General features: G+C 24.8%; 1 protein-coding gene across 1 annotated transcript; it reads right to left on the bottom strand.

Moving 5' to 3' along the window:
- Positions 1 to 20,661: 20,661 nt before the first annotated feature.
- Positions 20,662 to 21,357, bottom strand: LOC145835639 (14-3-3 protein zeta-like). Its single transcript, XM_082943321.1, has one exon. It carries the CDS (start codon positions 21,355 to 21,357, stop codon positions 20,662 to 20,664), a length of 696 nt encoding a protein of 231 aa, XP_082799447.1.
- Positions 21,358 to 21,722: the final 365 nt, after the last annotated feature.

Raw genomic sequence — 21,722 nt, 5'->3', positions numbered from 1 at the left:
TTATACAAATTAAATTCACCGGTACGTAAAGTAGTAGAAGAACTAAAAATCCTTAGTAAGACCGGTATGGTAAATACAGAAAGATCTGTTATACGTATAAGTGTTGTCAAAAAATCCCCGAAAAGCTTGGAAATTGACAATTTATGCTTGTAAGATCTGTGAAAGCCTTGAATTTGAGAATTATCGAAAAACCTTGAATTTTAAACAATTTGTATATGTTAAGTAATGAAATCTCGATTTGAAACAAAAAATCTACCATATAAATATATTTTATTAAAAAACACATTTTAAGTAGCTTAACAGTATCTTTTAAGTTTGTCTATACTATTTAAGACAGTGTTTTTTACTTTTAATTTAATTATATACTAAAAATAGATGCAAAAGTTGTACTTTTAAAAATATTATAATGGTGCATTGTACTTTTGCTTTTGAAATGTCTTTACCTATTGTTGTGCTTTGTATTGGAACTAAACCTAGAATTTTTTCTAAAATGTCAAAATTAGTAAAACCACCTGAAATAAATGTTCTAAAATGAGCAACACCTGTTGTATCAGTTTTCACATCTTAACAAATTGATTTAAGTCCTAATTTGGTATATGAGCTTTTATAGTCTTCAGACATTTCCTAAACACGATTTCTTGTTGTTATTGAAAAAATAAACAAAAATATTTTACTAACCCAAACATAAATTATTTAAATAAGTATTTAACTCTGAACGATATCTTTTTTAATAATTACTTTTGCTACTTTATAACTTGCCTTAACAGTTTTTTCCTGATCCGTCTAGTTATTAAAAATAATCATTTGCGTTGTTAAAACTGACTTAAGCGATTTATTTTTTTCCGTTTCTCGCATTAACTCCAAACTAACGTACTATAGTTCTAATAGCTCGTCTTACAATTTACAATTGTTCTTTTTAAATTCAATATTTTTGTTACAAATAAAGAATTGCTATGATGCTCAATAAAAATAGTTTTTTCTAATTCGTAATAGCTTAATAAATTTTTATACATTTGTTAAAAGTTATTAAAAACTTTGTTGTACATTCACGCTAAATAATAATATTTTAATGTATATAATTAATTCACTGTTAGTAAGCTTCAGTATTTCTTTATTTTTTGAACTTTATTTTAAACAGGGTTACCAAACAAACAGGCTAGTTTTTTTTTTTTTAATTCAGACTAGGTTAAAGCTGTTTAAGAAGTTTTTTCATAACTCAGGTGTATCTGAAACTTTTATTTTAAAGACTTTGAATAAATCTTCGAATTTTCAGAATAGTTTTTATGACTCTAGTGTAGTTTACTAATTGTAATTTTTGTGTATTTACATGTTGTGCTTTTTATATTAATGATATTTTAGTTATGTATTTAAGCTTGATTAAGAGAAAGTTTTTAGATTTTTAACTTCTGTAAACCTTTAATATAATTTAGATATTTTTGCTTTTAAAGTGGCAACCATGTAAAAAACTTATCAATTACTAATAAGGTATTTAATTAAAGAATTCCAGCATTGATTATGTTAAAAAAAATTATATAACTTATTTACAGTATAAATAAGTATTAATTTTATTTAAGTAACTAATTATTACTGAGTTTTATAAAGAATGCAAACTATTTAAGACGCAAAAAATATTTTCAAAAGTTAAAAGGTTTTTAAATATTAAAAGGTGGTTCATAATATGAAAAATGTATAAAAGTGACCCGTTAATGTTTTCAAGCTCGGTTTTTATAGAGAGTTAGGTTGTAAGTAAAATAATAAAAATGTTTTATTAAGTTTAACTTATTAAGTCCTCAGGAAAGTACATATTTTATTAAGATTTTAGTATATTAAACAGTGTAAATTCTATTCCAAAATATATTTATATATTTAATAGGCATTCTATGTGTAGCTAAAAGTCATTTAAAGTAATAAAGTAATAAAAGTAAAACTGTCTCTGGTGTGACCAAAGTGAAAACCAAAAGACTATTCAAATATCACTAAAACTAAAACTGTGGCCCGCGAAGGTTTTGAAAAGTTGAAATTTGGCCCGCGAGCACCAACTGCCTGCCGACCCCTGTGTTATAGTATGCAACGCATACAAAAAAAAAAACAAACACTTAATTTTTAAATATTAAAAACTGCATTAAATATTAAAACAGTCAAAGAATAAAAAAAAAACAATACTTTAATAAAGTTTAAAATTAATAAACGAATAGAAACTGAGAAAAGCGTGCAAATGAATAATAAAAAACTGAGCACGAAAACTATGAATTATAACATTAAGTTTGAGCAAATTTTACTACTGAGATATAACTGTAAACTGCTTGCTTAGTTATAAAAGCTAAATTAATCGTGTATTTATAGAAAAACATTGATTTTATAATTAAATTGTGAAATTTTACACAAAAACGTTTAAACATTTGAATCGTTTAAACAATTTAAGCAAGATTTTCAGCTGTTAATAGTGTTGTATAAACTAGAAACTATTAAACTTAATGTTATAAATATTGTTCTTTATACTTATAAGTAACGAGGTTTTATTGTAATCTTATAACATAAAAGTTTACAAAAACATTGATTTTAGCTGAAATGAACAAATATAATTCTAGACCAAAATTGGCCAGATAAGTGAGGAACCGGATAAGTAAAGAAGCGCTGTAGTACAATTGTTTAAATTTTATAGTCAAAAAATTTAAGACAATAAACCAGGTTTTAAAAATAGAATACAGCTACAAATAAAGTTATCTAATCAATTATTACTAAACTGAAGGTATGTAAAAATAAAGTGTTGAATAATTAATATTGACAATAACCGTTCATTGTCAAAATCTTGTATTTTTATTCTTTAACCGACTCATAAGTTTTCTAAATTTTTATAACAAGCCTTAAGCATTATTCATCCACTTACGACTTAATTTTTATCGGTAATAGAATTCACTAAGTTTAAGTTAAATGTTTAAGACGTTTAATTTGTCTGGATTTACAAATAAAAAACTCGGACTGCCCGGTTTTTTTTTTGTAAAACCTTTTTTTTTTTAATAATAAGTTTTTTGAAAAATAATTAATACCGTTTTAATTTTTACAACTATTCTTATTGTTTTTAGGTTAATAGTATACGTGTGATTAATCATATAAAACAGTTCAAATCAGTAATAAATTTGTTTCTAGTTGTTTTATCTTAAAACTAAATTGTGTTACACTTTAATCGTTTTTAGAATATAAGTTTAAGTAAAGTTTAAAAACTTTAAATATAAGTGTCAACTAGATAAATAGTATAAAAAACCTCGTAAAGAATTTATAAATGCTTTTGTCTTCAACAAAAGTCTAGTATCACTGCTTAGTGGTTTTTTTTTTTAATAGATGAAACTTAATGTGAATAATATTTCCTAATAGATTTTCATTTTTAGATTATCAAAAAATTGTCTAACAGACTAGAAATTATCTATAAATTGCCAAAAAATTTTAATCAGAATAACTCGTAATAAAGGAATTTATATAGCTGTATATAACTAAATATTTAGCCATTGCCTGTTAAATGATTATTTTTCGAGCGACTAGCAAGTTGGCCCGAATATTTACCAGACATCTGATAGCCTTGGTGCACTGCAGTACTCCCATGGTGAACGTAGTAAGGGTAAACTTTCGTTTGAGGTTGGTTGTGTGAAAGAAAGTTCATAAACGGAGGATGAACCATAGGATGAAGGTTCGAAATTCCTGGTTGATGTTGATTGTAACTGTTTCTCATCATTATTTTAGCAGACATCCCTTGAAATACTAAACATATAATTTTAACTATTTTAATATCTCTTTTCTTTATATCTATTTTAACTGTTGGTCAATTTTTTAATCATAGTTAAGTTTTATTAATTTCAAAAATTAATTGTTAATTTCTGCTGTTACAACTTGTTAGTTTTTCGAAACAAAATTAATGTTAATAATAGACAATTATATTTATTTTTATATATATTTATACAGCTAATTAGCTTCTCGATTAAAATTCAAATATTAGTAACATAATAATAGTTTAGGTATTATACAAATTAATCCGATATACCTTGAAACCTACTCGCTATAGGATATCTTAATTGCTGTCCTGAATTAAATATACTGTTTACTTGTATCTGGGCTTGAGAGGAAACGTTCATCATTTGCTTTGAAGCTTTTTAAATTAAATGTTTTTTTAATGCAGCTTATAAACAAGTAGTTATTAATAAGTCATCTTGTTGATAAGAAACTTAAAAGCTATGTTTTGTTTAAAGAAAAGAGAGACAAAATTAAGTTGTGCTTTTTTTTAAATAAATACACGGGTTGAACAACCAATAGTTATTGAAACTTAATAAAAGCAAGTCGAAATATTTTAAAGTAGCTCTACAAAAAGTAACCTGCTCTGTAACGTTGATCGATCATTGGCTGAACAATTCTCCTACGAGCATTTATAAACCTGTAAAAGAAAAAAAAAACTTGTATCAAAAAATGTTAAAACTTAGAAATTTCTCAGTAAAAAGCATTATCTACAATCTTTTCTTTGATAAATAAACTATATTCAAGCCTAAAAGGCCTTTTATTAAACACTTATTACTTTTATTAAATGAATATTTAAAAATATAGCTGGATGTTGTTTTTGCCCAGATATATCTGTTACAACAAGAAGACCCTAGTTTAATTTTTTAAAGGAAAACATAAAAAAAAAAAAAAAACAAAGTAAAAAAAAGTATAAATAAAATTCAGTATAATAAAATCAAACTTAAGTAACTTTAATTGTTACTAACTGCATCTGACTTTTATTACTCTCTCGTTTAAATTAAAATTACTTGGTTACTTTATAAATTTGTAAAATCCTATCTCTCGTTAGCTTTTTACTCTACTGATGAGATCTGCTCGAAATATATATTTAGTTTACTGACTTGTTCTACAGTGCTAAATGGAAAATCATTTGCATCTAATTTTGCTTTTAAGTTATATAAGACACATACTACGATAGGTAATGATATAACTAACCAGCTAGCTATTTGTTTTTATGTCAGTCCGGTTTGTCTTGCTAAAATGTTCTTCTGCGCTTCTGATGGGTAAGGATTCTAAGTTGAATATAAAACTAAAAGAAATATAATATCATTTTAGTGAAATCTAGTCAATCAATGCTTCATTTATACTATATATATATATATAACTCATATGTTCTTCAGGTATGTAAAGCATGGTATTTTTACGTAAAAGGTATAGTTTTAAAAATAGTTAATATATTAAAATGGTACGGTTGTTATAAAGAGAAATAAATGATTTAGAATTAGATAATCGAGAATAATCGAAAAACGACCAAGAACTTTCAAAATATTCTTAAATTATTTTGTCTTTTCAACACAAAACTTTAAAGTTTTTAATTAGCTATGTAACAATCACATATTTTCCAAAGCTTTAAATTTCCGTTGCATTTTAATAAACTTTTATAATCAATTAACAATAAATATTAACAGATATAAGCATCTTTCAAAAATTTAATTTACAAATTAAAAAAAGGTAATAAAAAATAGCTATGATTGAAGTTAAGATGTAGTATTAAAATTACGCGTAAGGTTTTAATTTTTCGCGTGTGTGGCAGTACTTTTAAATTTAATTCGTAACTTACAGTCAAGTTTTTAAAAAGCCACGTTCTCAAGATAGTTTTTTTTTCAATTTTGCAAAAGTTACTCGTGGTTTCCTTAGTTTGTTTTCTACTGTTCCGTTTATGGAACCTTCATTGTATTCAGAAACAGTTGATCCTTTCAACTTGTTGCCTAAAAACAAGTAGGCAGACATAGAGTTTAATTATTAATACTAATACAATCTTTATAATATAAACTCTATTTTAAATTCATGTTTTGAGTACTTATTTTAGAAATTGTAGAAAAAAAATATTATCCTGTTTGACAAAAATAATAAAACTTATTTAATACAAAACCACAACAAAAATGTATAATTTAATTACACTTTATTTGTCATTTAAGATAAGTAAAATTTACTGGCCTTTTCAAATGTACAATGGACTACGAAATTAACTAAGATATTTTATTTTAAGAATACAACTAAAAATGTTTTCTAGAAATCTATGACATAACTTTTATTGATGTTTTACACAAAAATATGTAAATGTTTATAGAAATTTAGATTTTTCTAAAGGTTAGTAGTAAAGTATTAGTTACAAAACAGAGACTAATGTATTTACAAAACTAAGAAATTGTAAGTTTACTTTGTATAAATACTGTTAAAACTTTTATATAATTCATTAATATTTTATAAAAATTTTTTGAAGTTTCGTCAATAAATTAAAAATTTCCGTATAAAATGACGCAGTATGATAAAAAACAAAAATGTAAATAAACTGTTATATATTGTTTGTATTTTTTTTTTCTTTTTTAACCAATTTGAACTTTGTTTTGAAACTTTCGTTGAGTTAGTTACTTTATTTTAATATATACAAATTTGTACAATTTTATTGATAAGATTATTAATTTAACGGTTGAAAAGTTTTCAAATATTATTTCTGCTGTTTTCAGTAGTATTTAGGATTTCAAAATGTTGTTTTTTAGTCTTTATTATAAAATAATTATAATTTTGAAACAATTGACATAAGAATGTAAATCGTATTATTTATTATTTGTCATTAAAGGTTAGTTTTTAAATAAGTATTTTTGAACCTTTTAAATGTTCTAAATTTTTACTGTCAGCTAAAATAAAAACCAGACAAAAAAGTTAATTAAAATTTTATGCAAATATGATTTATACATAAATTTACAAAACATTGTAGATTTTTAATGATTAAAAGTTTGGTTTGATTTAATTTTCAAAACTAAAATGTATTAAAAATTAGCATTAGCTCACTCGGCTTTTGTCTTTCAAATACGCGTTAGTTCTTTCTCGTTTGCTGCTTGCAGTCTTCAAGTTACGATGATCGATGGAAATCGAAGTTTTAAAAAGTTAAGTTCAACCTCTAGTTTTTAAAAACAAGAATATCAAATAGCGAGCATTAAAACGTCTACATCGATTGTAATTTATAGAACTTTACGAACTTTATTTTTGACAGACACATGTTTTATGGTATTATTGAATGAAACTATGAGTACAATAATTAAAAAATGAAAGATGGATTTTAAAACTTAATTCAATAAAAGGCGTATTTCTTATTACATGGTTGTAATAATATAACCTGTATACTTTATTTTTGCTATTAGTAGGAATGTAACTTAGGGTCTACTGGAGTTATGGAGTGTAATAAATTATGTTTTATTTATATTCTTAGTATGAATTTTTTATATAACCGATAGATAAAACATAAAGTATCCTATCAAAAATTAAAACACGTAATCCATAATTCTAAACATTGAAAACATGTCCTCAACAATACGTACTCACTGTTATTAAATAAGATATTAATTGTTTGTTTTTTCACATGTTTTCATTTCATAAGTTTTACTTTGTGTTTTTACAATGTTTTTACTAAGTTCTGTTTTCAAAATTTGAAGAAAAATAATAAAAATACAGGTGCAAAACATAGTGTGAAATTTATCTTGTAAATTTTCGTAATGTACTTATTGGAAATAAAAGAAACATTTAAATTCAACTTAGTATTTTATTAAAAAGTTTAATAAGTATAACATGTAAACATGATAAAATATAAATGTTTCTAAAAATAAATTTAGACTAAAGACTAAAATTTTAAGGTATACTATAACATATACACAACTAAAGATATACAACAAAATTTAGTGAGCTTTATTTGTTATTGAGTGCCTAAAAATTTGAATTTAGAATGTGTAAGTGTATTAATGAACGCTAAAAACCAACACTGATAATTACACTTTTTACTTTATCGGGTCTACCTATTACTATTTTAAAAGCAATCCTTATATTATTATTTTTCTTAAGTAGTTTAATTTTTTCACTAAAACATCTAGATGTTAGTAAAAATTATGCGGTTCAGAGTAATAGGTTTTTTTACGAATGATGTGGTTTCAGTAGCTATTTTATTTTTAAAGTAACTAGTTTAACTACACCTTAAGAACAAATTATTTATTTTAATTTGCAAAAAATATTCTAGAAATTGTCTGATCTTTTTTAGCTTTGAACCAAGTTTATATAGTATTATAATATTAGTCCTTGACAAGACGTTAAAAGGTATCTGTGGTGTGCGACTCGATAACCGAAAGATTTTTTCGTGTACCAGGTCCTAGGACAAAATATTTTGAGCTTTTATTTTATTTTGTCGTTCAGTAAACATTACACACTATGAAACGGGAACGAGCTTTATAAGTTAAATCAATTGAATGTAAATGTAAGTCAGAGTAACACCATGGAAAAATGATTTTATAACCGGATGTGCTGCATTAAGGTTTTCATTTATTAAATCAATCGTTTTCATAAAAAGGGTCGACACTTTACTGATTGCTAACTCCTGCTGTTATAATAGCTTTATAAGCATATTGATCTTCTAAAAAGAACTTGTAAAGAGCTACAGTTTCAATATTTTTATCTCTTTTTACCCAGTAGCTTGTTTTATGTAGCTAATTACACCATGATGACGACATTTTTTTAACGTAATTTAACATGTGAAACTTCTTCATTTCTGTCAAAGTGAGACACTTAGAAGTTTTAGGTGAAACATATTACTACGTTTTTATAAATATAAATTATCAAAAGTACTATTTAGAACATTTAAATAGATAATGTACACAAGAAGACCATTTAAAAATCTTTTAATTAAAAACAAAGTTAAAAAGACAAATGTTAACACCTTAGTACAAAATATAAATATAATAACTTGTAAAATTTAACAACTATTAACATTAAGTTAAAAGAAAATACTAAAACTTATGACAATAACTAATATTGTGTGTTTGTAAACTGTGTCCAAAAATAATTCAACGTTTTAACTTTACCTTATGATTACTCAGTATTATACTGAATAAAAGAAAAAAAAAACATAATTATAGTTTAGTATATAAAGTACGTGAGTCTACCTTTTATATTTAGATGTTTTGCAACGTTTACTTAATAAAAAATGATAATTTAGTTTCAAAGAAAGTTTTAGAAAATCATATGTAGTAACTCCTTAAAAAATATGTGTAATTTAACATAAAGTTTTAACAAAGGGAAAAAAAAACCTTTATTATCTTTGTTTTTTGTTACTGTTAAAAACTTTAAATTTAAAACAATTTTAGTGTAATATAAAGAAACAACGGTTAAAAGTATACAACTAAACGTGTTTTAAATAAGATATATCAAACTATGTTTTGGTCTTTGATCAAAAGTTCCCATCCTTTTAATTGTTATTTTTATACAAATAGTATCTGTTTTAATAAACTTAGTATAAGATAAGTATTATAAAATTTGAAAGTGTAAAAATGTAGGCTTAAAATTAAAGATTATTTGTAAAATTGATATTTCTAATCAGTAGAGGAGAACTAATAAATTACTTAAGCTTGTGTAAATTGGAGTGTTGATAATTAAAGTCCATAGGAATACAACTGCAATAGAAAATTTGCTTATTAACTTAACATGGAAGTAGGAAAACTTTTTTTGTTATTTTAATGTTTATATAACTACGTTAAAGATTTAAAACGCACCTTAAGTTAATGACAGTCATTTTTTCTCAAGCCTAATACATACAAAGCAAAGGCAAACTAATCTGATTATCTATCAGCTAACAATATAGTATATTTCGCAATTATTATGAAACAACATAGTTCCCACGACTGACGAAACATTTACGATTTATAGACAAGCATTTATTCTTTCTAAAAATTGTCTTTTTCTATAATTAATGTAGGAGTTCATGAATTTAGTATTAATTAAAGATTCAAAGAATTCAAGAAGTAGCGTGAAAAATATGGCTAATAGTAAATATGTATAGTATATAATAAATATAGTAATGAAATAGAAAGAGAAAATAAACTTATACTCAAAACTTTAAGATAAATTATATATATAAACATAATTTAAATGAAAACACAAAGTTAAACACAATATGATATATAAATGAACTAAATTCAAAAATAAAATTCAATTCAATTCAAAAAATTTCAAACTTATATATTATTAAGTACACACAATAAAGAAGTTTGTCTAAAATCATCGCTTATAAAACAAAATTCATAAATACAAAATAAATAAGTAAACCAATAGTTTGTAGGAGGGAGGCATAGGGAAAAGAATATTTTTTCTTTTGTTTATAGAGAAAAATTAGTGAATTTTACTGGTATTTATTGTATTTAAATCAAATCTTTTTAGCTTTATACGAAATTGTTCAACCCCCTCACAAAATACTATATTCTGAGGTAGTCTGTTCCACAAAGTTTTTGCTCTGTGATAAAATGCGCCTTGCTACTGACTGTTTTGAAAATTATGTATACGTTTTATTTTCAAATTTTTTCCTCTTAGTTGATATTTATTTTGGGAAAAACTAAAAAACTGGTTAAAAAACTGTTATATTTTATAAGTATTATTATATAAGTAACCACTGGTGCAGAGTTGAAAACCTTAAGGTAATTGAAATTAGAGTTTTACGTACACAGACCTTGTAAAACAACTATTGCGATCGTAGTGTTTGATTTTTAACTTAACTTGTGAGTTTATAGCAATCATTAGTCATTTAATCTTTTATAAAACTACGTGAAAAATTTAGAACACACTAAAAAAAGCTTAAGTTTATAGTTTCTGAAGCCGTACTTATAACAAAGCAAAGTTAATTATCTATCAGCTATCAATCTTACAAATCAAACAGTTTATTACCCACGATGGATAAAACAACTAAGCCAAAGTTCATTTACATACATGTTTGAAAAAATTTATATAATCAGAAGTACTTACTATAAATTAGACATACCCTAGAAGCACTTAGCCAAAATTGCTTAAAGATTATCATGTACTGCAACATTAAATAAACATTTTTACAGTTTTAGTTACATAGTTTTAGTATCTATAAGAAATGTAAAACAACTTCGAAAACAAAATTTAAAAATAAGCTTTGGTTAATTAAGATAACTCTTGTATGTCTACATTTAAGAAGCATGAAATGTAAACTTTAAAAGATCTCAAATTTATTTTAGTATAAGTAAACTTAAATATCTTTCAAGGTTAATTAACATTTAATATAATATGAACTCTGAAATGTTTTATTAATAAATATTTATCAATTAATTCATTAGATTTATAAAGCCGATTAGCAGCTTTTAAGAAAAATAGTTTTTATAAAAATGATAAAAAAAAGGTGCACACTAAAAAAAATAAATTAGTCAGTTAAACGTCTTAATTCTTTTCTAAATTAATATTTATTGTAGTTGTTAGATTAATTAGTTCACAAGACAGAAATAACTTAAATAAAATTAAACTTTATTTTTGTTTTTCTGTAACTTGCTAAATGCAAATAGTATTTATTTAGAAAAAGAAGAATTTAGAATAACTATGAATATTAGATATATCCAACTTATAGCTATTGAAATAGTTACTCCTTAGCTTATTTAATTGAATTAAAATAGACACAAACATCGCAAAAATAGTAACCATATTTTAGATAAGGTCTACTTATACATATTATTAAAAATATAGTTCATGATTTGGAACTTAGTTTATTATAAACAACTTTTAAACTGCAATACAAACGCATTTAAAAAAAGACTACACACTAATAAATCAGTCAGTTAATCGTGTTAATTCACTTCTGAATTAAAATTTATTATAGTTGTTAGATTAATATATTTACAAGATAGTAATTACTTGTATTAAATTCAACTTTATTTTTGTTTTTCGGTAACTTGCTAAATGCAAAAAATATTTATTTAAAAAGAGAGTATTTAGAAGAACTATGTATAAAAGATATTTCCAACTAATAACTGTGTTAATAATTACTCTAATTGAATCAATATAACAATAACATCGCAAAAATATTAAGAACTTATAATTTTACATAAGAACTATATACATTTGATTGAAAAATAGTCCATGCCTTACAACTTAGTTTATTGTAAACAACTTACAAACTGCAACACAAACGCATTTAAAATAGACTACACGCATACATAAATCATATAGTAATAAGATAAACATATGAAAAAATAGATAGCACACATAAGATGTATTTATATATGTATATATTTACAACTGAAACTGGACATCATAAAAGTTAGCGCTTCAGCATAAATACTTTAGTTTTCTAGCTAATGCACGAACTTGTTCCATTTGTCAATTCTCTTCTTCAACAACTCAATGTTTTTTTTTGCATAACATTTCAACTCTTTAGGCAACTCCGGTAGATGAGATAAACCTTCCTTATAAGCTTCATTAGCAATAGCAAGTGCTTTATCAACAAAACCAGTTAAACGGAAATAAGATGATGAAAGATTGACTGCAATAATAAGTTTAACTGGATGAGCTGGATTAATTTTACCATTCACAATCTCGTATGCATCTTCAAATAACTTAAACGATCTAGTTTCCAAACTTTTATCAGATCCTGATGTAATATCAGCTTTATGTTTATATTGAATTCCTCGAAAGACTTTGTAATCAGCAACAGCTTCGATATTGGTATCACTTTTAATCCAATAACTATCTAACAATTCAATAGCTTCATCACAAATTTTGTTTATTGCTGTTGTATATTTTAATTTCAACTCTCTTTTTAGTTTGTCATCTGCATTGGTGGTACAAAGGGGACAAAAAAAGCTCAAGTGTGGTTCTTTGAGCTCACAATAGCTGTAAAAAATCAAATTTCTTTCTTTATAGTCCACTGTGTACCCATTTTTATTACTTCCTTCATGTAGCTAATTCCATCAACAAACTGTCTATTTTCTAAAGACATTCTAGCAAGAGAAACTAATTCACTTCTATCAAACTGAGACATTTTGATAATATGCTGAAAAATAAAGCAATCTTGATAACTATTATGATCTTACTTTAAAAGTTTTAAAGAGGACAAATAGAAAACTATAAAACCTACTTGTGTTTGATGACTATGAATTTTTAAGTATATATTTATAGAAACAAGTGTTCAATTTTTTTTGGTAGTTCGAAATTTCTCATTATAACACCATAAATTTAGAATTAAGTTTTTGAAAAACATGAAGCTTATTTTTGACTTACAAATATTTTATTTTAATTAAAGTGTGCATTTAAACTAAGATAATTCATAAACAAGAATTTTACACTTATGACATTTTTAAAATGTATAAGTATCCTTATTGCGGTAATAATATATTGTCTTTATATCATACATATTTTACTTCATTACAATTAACTATTAGCAAACAGTCTCAAATCACTCTACAATAAATACTATTTTAACAGAAGCTTTAAAATAGATGTTCTGATAAAAAAACAGTAATTAGTATCGTTACAAATTAAAAAAAAACCTTAAGTTTAATTTAATAAAAAGTATAGAAAGCATAATATGGTATAAAAATAGTAATTTTTTACTAATTTTTTACTTGAATATTTCACGCTTTATTATTTAGAAGAAACTTTATTGTGAGAAATAGCTCAAACACGTTTTAAATAACAAAATAACGTAAAACAAAATAAACTTAGAGTATAAAACTATCAATGTATAAGTAGAAACTATAGACATGTAACCTTTTTTGAGTTAGTATATAAAAATTCAATGTTGATTTTTGGATCATTTAATATATAAAAGAACTTATTGAATAAATAATAATTTTTGATTTAACGTTACTTGTAATATTTAAGTGTATGAAGAAGATGTATAAGTCTTATTATAGTTTGTTTTGTTATCATTAAACATAATGTTATAAATAGATATGTTTAAATGTAAGTAACTTTTTATAGGCATCTTTAATTTTTACTATTTTTTTTTAAGCTTTTTAACTAATTTAAATTTGAATATTCTTTAAAAATAAAGAACAATACAAAAAAGAATGACTTTTTTAAAACTTATTTAAGTTTTTTTAAAAAAAATGGCAGCTTCATCAATGTAAACCTTTACAACAAATCTTTTTATATTATATATTTAAGTTTAATTTATGGAGAAAAAGTACAAATTTAAACATTAACAGTTTTAGTGTTTTGTGTGCTTTCTGGGATTTGTTTTAAAAGTTTGAGGTCAAAAAAATTCACAATTTTAATAATAATCTATACATATACGTGAAATAATTATGTTGTAAGTCTTAAAAAACTGTTTGAATTTTTTTTTCCTTATAATTCTTAAATAGTTTTTTGTAAACACTTTCTAGTGCATAAAAAACGGGTATTTAAGTATTTAATGAAATCTAAATGTAAAACTTTTTTAAGTTATTGTTTGTAAAACCCTACTTCAACATATATTACCATGCATAAAATTGTAGCACATCAAACTGTAAGTCGATAGTTATAATTTAATTTATTTGTTACTTATTTATTTTATTTGATAGGTTGAAGGTTTTATATTGTTTAATTTGTCGCTGGCTCGATTATATTTGACAACCAACCCTTCTTTTTAACAAAAAAGGTGTAGTTAAGAGTTAATAAGCCAATAATTGTTTTTCTGTTTTAATAATAATGTTTAGGTAAAACTTTGTTATCGGTCCGTTAGCCAAGCAGAGACTTCATAAAAAAAATTATTATCTGACAAACTGAACAAAGCATCTAACAACTAGATTTTACAAAATAAAACAAATTTTATAACGTCTAAAAGTTAAAAAAAAGTAATAAAACAATAGAAAGACTGATATTTATTGTCGCATTTCAAATTAAATGATGTTCTTATCACTTTTTATTTATTGTATATATTTTTTAAATTAGTGTTTTATACTAAGTTCTGTCATACCTAAATATTTAATGGAAACACTATTCAAGCTTATGTTCAAAAAAATTGTTTTGTTTGATTTGAAACAGAGTACTACCACTTTAATGTAATTACGTATGATTTAGAATTTTAATTTAAATATATTTTTATGTTTTTATATAATAACTTAATATTTTCAATATTTTTACTCCAAAAGCACAAAAATCAATTAACAGAGTGGTATATGACTCATCAGTTTCATTGCAAAATAAAACACAAATTTAAAACTTAGGACGTAACAATAATCATATTAACAATTCAATAACATAATTCGATTTATTCGTTAACTAATAATTTAACGTCGTTAAATATTCAACCCTTTTTAAGATTCTCAATGTATTTGTTTAAGGATCAGCTACTCTCACAAACTGTCTAACATCAGCAACAGAACAATCTAGAACTTGTAAGGTATCGACCAAATAATGTATTGAAGTATCTTAATCTGCCATATTTAAGAAAAAACTTAAATTCCTCGAAACTACTCTGTTAGTCAAGAATAAATTTTACAAATTGTATTAAACAAAATTTTCTCATCACAGTGAACTCGTGCGAGCCCCAGTTGAAATAACTTAAGTTGACTACCGTAAAACCCCCGCGGACAGTACTTGATATTTCATTGTCAAAACAACCTTCAATTTGTTAATACATATGTTAAAACTGTCACGAAAGGAACTTAAAGTGAGCTGGTTAAGCTAATTAAAATCATAACTAAAACTTTGTTGTTTTTTAGAAATAAGCAACCTTTAGAGATAATAAAAATTACAAAAATATAAAATCATACTAACTAAAAAACACTGAGCAAAACACAACTTAAATAATTTTTTTTTTATCAAATAATAGTTTTTAATGCTTTTAATAATATTTGAATTTCTGTTTGTATTTATTTAAGTTTAACTAAGTAATTGTAAATCTTTTAAATTTAATATATTTTTAGAGTTTTATAGATTCATGATTGTTCTGAAACAGCTTATCTTTCGGCTTAAATGGAGGTTATTAAAAAAATTAACATTATTTAATCAAATTTTATGTTACAACGTATCCATTTGTATGTTAGATATCTAGAATAACTTGAATTCGTAAAAAGGTCGTAACTTTTGCACGCGTGGTCATTTTTGCACGGCGTCGTTTTTGCAAAGACTCGTTTTTGCACAGCGTTATGTTTTCTCGGATATACTTATGAACTGCGAAAATTTTAAACAATAAGTAAATTTTGAACGGAAATTCACTTTTGCACGCTTCTAATTTTTAGTTAGACGAATTTTTATTAAGTTATTAAGCAACTCAAGAAGTTTTGAATAAATAAAATGTGTTAGTTTTATAACAAAATTTTAATGTAAAGTTTTTATTTAAAGTTTAACGTAGAACAATATAATAATGTACCACAATACATTAATTCATATTAATAATCTTAATTTAAATAAACTAGATGAACACACAATCTTTAATTTTATATAAAAACAATTTTGAATATTCTAAATAAAAATAATCTGAATTTTGTTAATTTTTAAACAGAAAGATAAGCTTAATTTATTAAGGCTTTAAAACACGAATCTTAATTTTTTTTTTACTTATATTCTCTTGATGTTAAAATTAGCATTCAATAGTTCTTAAACAAATACTTTAAATTTATTTCAGTTTTAAACAATTGTTAAATTAGAAAAAAATTAGTTTGTTTATGAAGTGTAAAGGTATTTCAGATTTTTTTTGATGTTTATTTTATTTATTTATTTTTAAATATTCAAATCAAACTAAACTAAAACCCTAGTAAATGTCAGGTTCTTGATATTAAAATAAACACTACTTTATCTACTTTTGTTTTTAAAATAAATAATATCAACTTATTTTCAACTGTAGTGTTTGATCTTTGAATTTTTATTGCAAAAAGTTTTAAAAGGATTACCATATTAATTACGCTTACCGAATTGCATCAACTAAATTTTTTCAAGGTTTAAAAAGCTTTAAGTCTCCGGATATAAACAGCCTAAATAATTATTTTCTCATTTTAACTCATCCTCAATCAACAAAATCGGCGAAAGTCTGCAGAACAAGTCCGGACTTTCGTTTGCCGTGAGACAAGCTCAAATTTAACAAAAGGGTTGATCATGCCAATTGACTGATGAGTCCTAATAAGGACGAAACCGGTCTCAGTCTACCGAAACTTGTGGTCTGATGATCGAATTGGCATGATCAACCCTTTTGTTAAATTTGAGTTTGTCTCACGGCAAACGAAAGTCCGGACTTGTTCTGCAGACTTTCGCCGATTTTGTTGATTGTACTAAAACGAGCGTACCAGATGTTTTGCCTAGTGGACAATGTTTTAAACGTTGCACGGCAAAGACAATGCTGACATCACTAATCATTGCCAGCAAATGGTTGCTTCATGCGAAAGCATGATAAACCGTTTGTAGATTGACGACTACAAGTTTTTCGGTTGTGACTGACTGATGAGTCCTAATAAGGACGAAATCGGTCTCAGTCTACCGAAACTTGTGGTCTGATGATCGAATTGGCATGATCAACCCTTTTGTTTAACTCATCCTAAGTTAAAATATAAAACACCAATTTGTCCTACAATATCAAAAAAAGATATCAACCATATAGAATCTGTTCAAAAAAAATACCATATCAGTCTTCAACCGCTGCAATATTTCAATAATGAGGCTTGGCAGATTTCTTTTTTTTTATCGGTCAGTTTAAATATGGAACAAACTTAAAAAATGAATTAGTAACTTGCAGAAAATTTAAAGAATTTCGATTAAAGTAAAAAAAAATTATTTGAAATAATTTTTTGTTATTAAAACTTATAAGTAATTTTTATCAACCGTTAATTCAATTTTAAAATTTAGCTTAGATTATTGTTCAATTTTATTAGCAGCACCCTTACTCTATTAATGATGAGACCTTTTTCAATGTGTTTAATGATTGTTCATCTGGCCAGTCGATTGTTAATGTCGTTCGAGCGTTATGTTTTTATTTTTGTTTTTAGTCAATGCATTTAAATATTTGATGTTGATCGTTCTACATCAAAGCGTAAATAAGTGTAAGTTTATGATTTAAATTTTGCTTTTTATGTTAGCCTATAAATTTTGTATCCAGTTATGTTTTTATCTTTGTTTTAATAAATAATTTTGTTTGTTAATTTTAAATTGTCTGTATGCGTCTTTCAGTTTAAGTGGTCTAATTTTTGATGCATAGGTCTATCATATGGACAATAAACTTGCAATCGTATAGTAAAATAAATAAAAAGGCATAGTTGTTAATTTATATATTAAAATTCAAAATAAACTAGAACAATTTACTTACACTTAAAGTATTTTTTTTTATCTTAGTATCAAAATAAACTAAATGTTTTGTCCCTAGTATGAGTCTTTTATAAATAATTTTATTTTATCTTTTCGTCAGTTTGTTTCTAACATTAACTTTTACTGTTTAAGGTTTTCAATCTTTTATTTTTGTCTTTAATATAACAATGTTATGAAATTTTAGTTTTCAGTGTCTTTTTAAGTTACAGATTTGGTACTAGCTAAAAAACTTTTAATCGGCCTGCATGCAAAATTGATGTTCCGTGCAAAAATGTCGCTGTACGAAAATTTCACCTTAAAAGTATGACGTTGTGCAAAATTATCGTTGTGCAACAATGCTGCCGTAAAAAATTGTTATAGTGAAAAAGAGTCGCCGTGTAAAAGTGTCTCCTCGTGCAAAAATGACGCCGTGCAAAAATAACGCCGTGCAAAAGTGTCCCCTCGTGCTAAAAAGACGCTCGTGCTAAAGTGACGCTCGTGCTAAAGAGTCGCCGTGCAAAAGTGTCCCCTCGTGCAAAAGTGACCCTTCGTGTAAAAGTGACGCTCGTGTAAAAGTGTCCCCCCGTGCAAAAGTAACACCTATCCAATAATTTTATGTACAAAAAAATATATACAATTATAAATATATAAATTAATTTAAAATATGTATTTAAAACAAATCACTGAAGGAGTAAACGCTTTACAAACTGTACTTAATAAATCTATTAACTTAAACTAATTAAACTTTATGAGGCTGGGTTCATTAGATAACTAGTATCAACTTTAATCAACAATAATAAAACTTTTATGGCGATGTAGAACTACACTTTAAAACAAAAAAGGTTTCTTGCAAATAAATTGCGTAATTTAGTTTATAAAAGTTTATTAACCTAATTTTTAAGTTTATACAAACTTAATAGTTAATAGTTAGTTATACCTATTTGTTTAATTTGGTGTTTTAATCATTATCATCTTTATTAACTGTTATATAAGTGCTCAAACTTATAATAAACAAAAATAAAGTTATTGAGTTTTCTGTTTTCTATTTTGTATAGACAAATTAATACAGTTTAGTTTATAAAATTCACAAAAAGTATAAACTGTGTAACTGAAAAACATTTAATTCATTTTACACCATCAAACACTTCTTAAATTGTTCATTCAAACAAACTTGTCTATTTTAGTTTTTGATATAGGCTATATAAGACATCATTGCAAATAATTCAAACTTAAGTTTAGCTATTATTTCAAACTAGTTTAGAAATATTTAAAAAATTTCAGGGTAAATACATGAGAAAAATGTTTATTTAATGTAACCGTAATAATCTTAATTTTAAATTTTCAAAACAGCCTTAAGTTTAATAAATAAAATAGTTACAAATTGTAAGTATTAACTTCTTTTTTGGTGAAATTTTAGTAAAAATTATTTGAACAGGAAATAAGGTTTAAAATTTTAAATACATAAAATTTTATGTTCGGGTTTCTCGCATTTAAAGTCATGCAGGCAACTATTTGTATGAAACAAACAAGTTTCATATTATATTTTTAATAAGTTTAATTTCAGTAAACTTTGAGGAAATTTTTATCTTGCTCTTAATGTATTTTCTCGTTTCATTTTTGTTTCTTAACAACAAGCATACTAATCAAAAAGTGAGTAACTTTAAATAAAAATTATTAATTGTATAAGTTAGTCTTGTGTTGTTACAAAATAGACATGATTAATTTATATAAACAAAATATAATACAGAACTTTATATTCTAATAATTAAGCATTATTAAATAGATCAACTATTTTTAAAATATAATAATTTACAAAAATGTTAACTAACATAAAATTAAGCAAACATATAAAACTTAAGGTGGATTTATTCTACACACAAACGGAAGTCATGTGGTTATGATTTAATAATTGAACTCAGTATTAATAGTTTAGTTCATATGAAATTAGTGTTTTAGTTATAAACTAAACCATTTAACTTCATAACAAATGTGCGTCAAAATTTGCACTGAAATTAAGTCGAGTTATAGTCAAGTACGATTTATTGATCTGATGATCATGCATATATTGAAATATTACCAGAATTAAAAGTAAATGTGTTATATAAAATGAGATAACTTTGAGAAATTTTATATATCAAGCAAGCAAAATGAAGTTTCTAAATATTTACTAGTTACTAATCATCATTGAAAAAACATATTTATTAATTACGTCACAATATATATGAACATTAGGACTAGCTTATTAACTTATACTTAAGTTACATAAATTAATCTGTTTGGAATAAATATAATATTTAATAGTTACTCCTTAGTAACATTAAATTAAAATAACACAATAACTCAAATAATATTAAAAGTATTTAATAAAAGAGGTACTTATAAATTAAATAATTAAAAAAACAATCCATGTTTCAAAACTTAGTTTATTATGAACATCTTTTAAACTGCAACACAAACGTATTTAGCAATAGACTACAAACTTAAATCATGTAGTAACAAAATAAACATATGTAAAAATATAAAAATTTAGTATATATGTATATTAACAACCAAAGCTGAACATCATAGTTAAGTTTGTGTTTCAGCATAATCGCTTTAGTTTTCTAACTTGCTCCATTCTTTAATCATCTTCTTCAACACCTCAATGTTTTTGTTTGCATGGGGTTTCAACTCAGGCAACTCAGGCAACTCAGGTAGACGAGACAAACCATCTTTGTAAGCTTCATTAGCAATAGCAAGTGCTTTATCAACAAAACCATATAAACGGATATTAGTTAAGGAAAGATTGACTGCGATCATGAGTTTAACTGGATGAGCTGGATTAATTTTACCATTCACAATCTCGTATGCATCTTCATAACACTTCAACGCTCTGGTTTCTAACAAAATGTTATCAAGTCCTAAGGTAACAGCTGCTTTATTACTATACTGAATCCCTCGAAAACTTTTGTAATCAGCAACAGCTTCGATATTGGTATCTCTTTTAATCCAATAACTATCTAACAATTCAATAGCTTCATCACAAATTTTGTTTATTGCTGTTGTAGATTTTAACTCCAACTCTCCTTTTAGTTTTTCATCTACATTCGTGTGACAAAGGGGACAAAAAGAGCTCAAATGTGGTTCTCTGAGCTTACGATAACTGTAAAAAATCAAATTTCTTTCTTCATAGGTAAGAGGTGTTCCCATTTTTATTACTTCCTTCATGTAGCTAATTCCATCAACAAACTGTCCATTTTTTAAAGACATTTTAGCAAGAGACACTAATTCACTTCTATCAAACTGAGACATTTTGATAATATGCTGAAAAATAAAGCAATCTTAACAACTATATGATCTTACTTTAAAAGTCTTAAACATGACAAATAGAAAAGTATAAAACCTACGTGTGTTTGATGACTATGAATATTTAAGCATATATTTAAAGAAACAAGTATTTAATTTTTTATTGGTAGTTCAAAATTTCTCATTATAACACGATAAAGTTAGAATTAAGTTTATGAAAAATAATAAGCTTATTTTTGATTTACACAAATTTCATACTTATAAAAGTGTTACATTTACAATTAGATAATTCATCACCAAATATTTTACACTAATGACATTTCAAAGATGTATAAGTTGTGTTATTACGGTATTTATATAGTTTTTTATAT

This window comes from Thalia democratica, chromosome 1, assembly GCF_965202585.1.
Source record: "Thalia democratica chromosome 1, ktThaDemo2.hap1.1, whole genome shotgun sequence".
NCBI classification, from domain to species: domain Eukaryota; kingdom Metazoa; phylum Chordata; class Thaliacea; order Salpida; family Salpidae; genus Thalia; species Thalia democratica.
This window is presented reverse-complemented; position numbering and strand designations above follow the sequence as displayed.

Coding starts and splice junctions, on each gene's coding strand:
- LOC145835639 (XM_082943321.1), bottom strand. CDS start 21,357: ATGTCTCAGTTTGATAGAAGTGAATTAGTGTCTCTTGCTAAAATGTCT.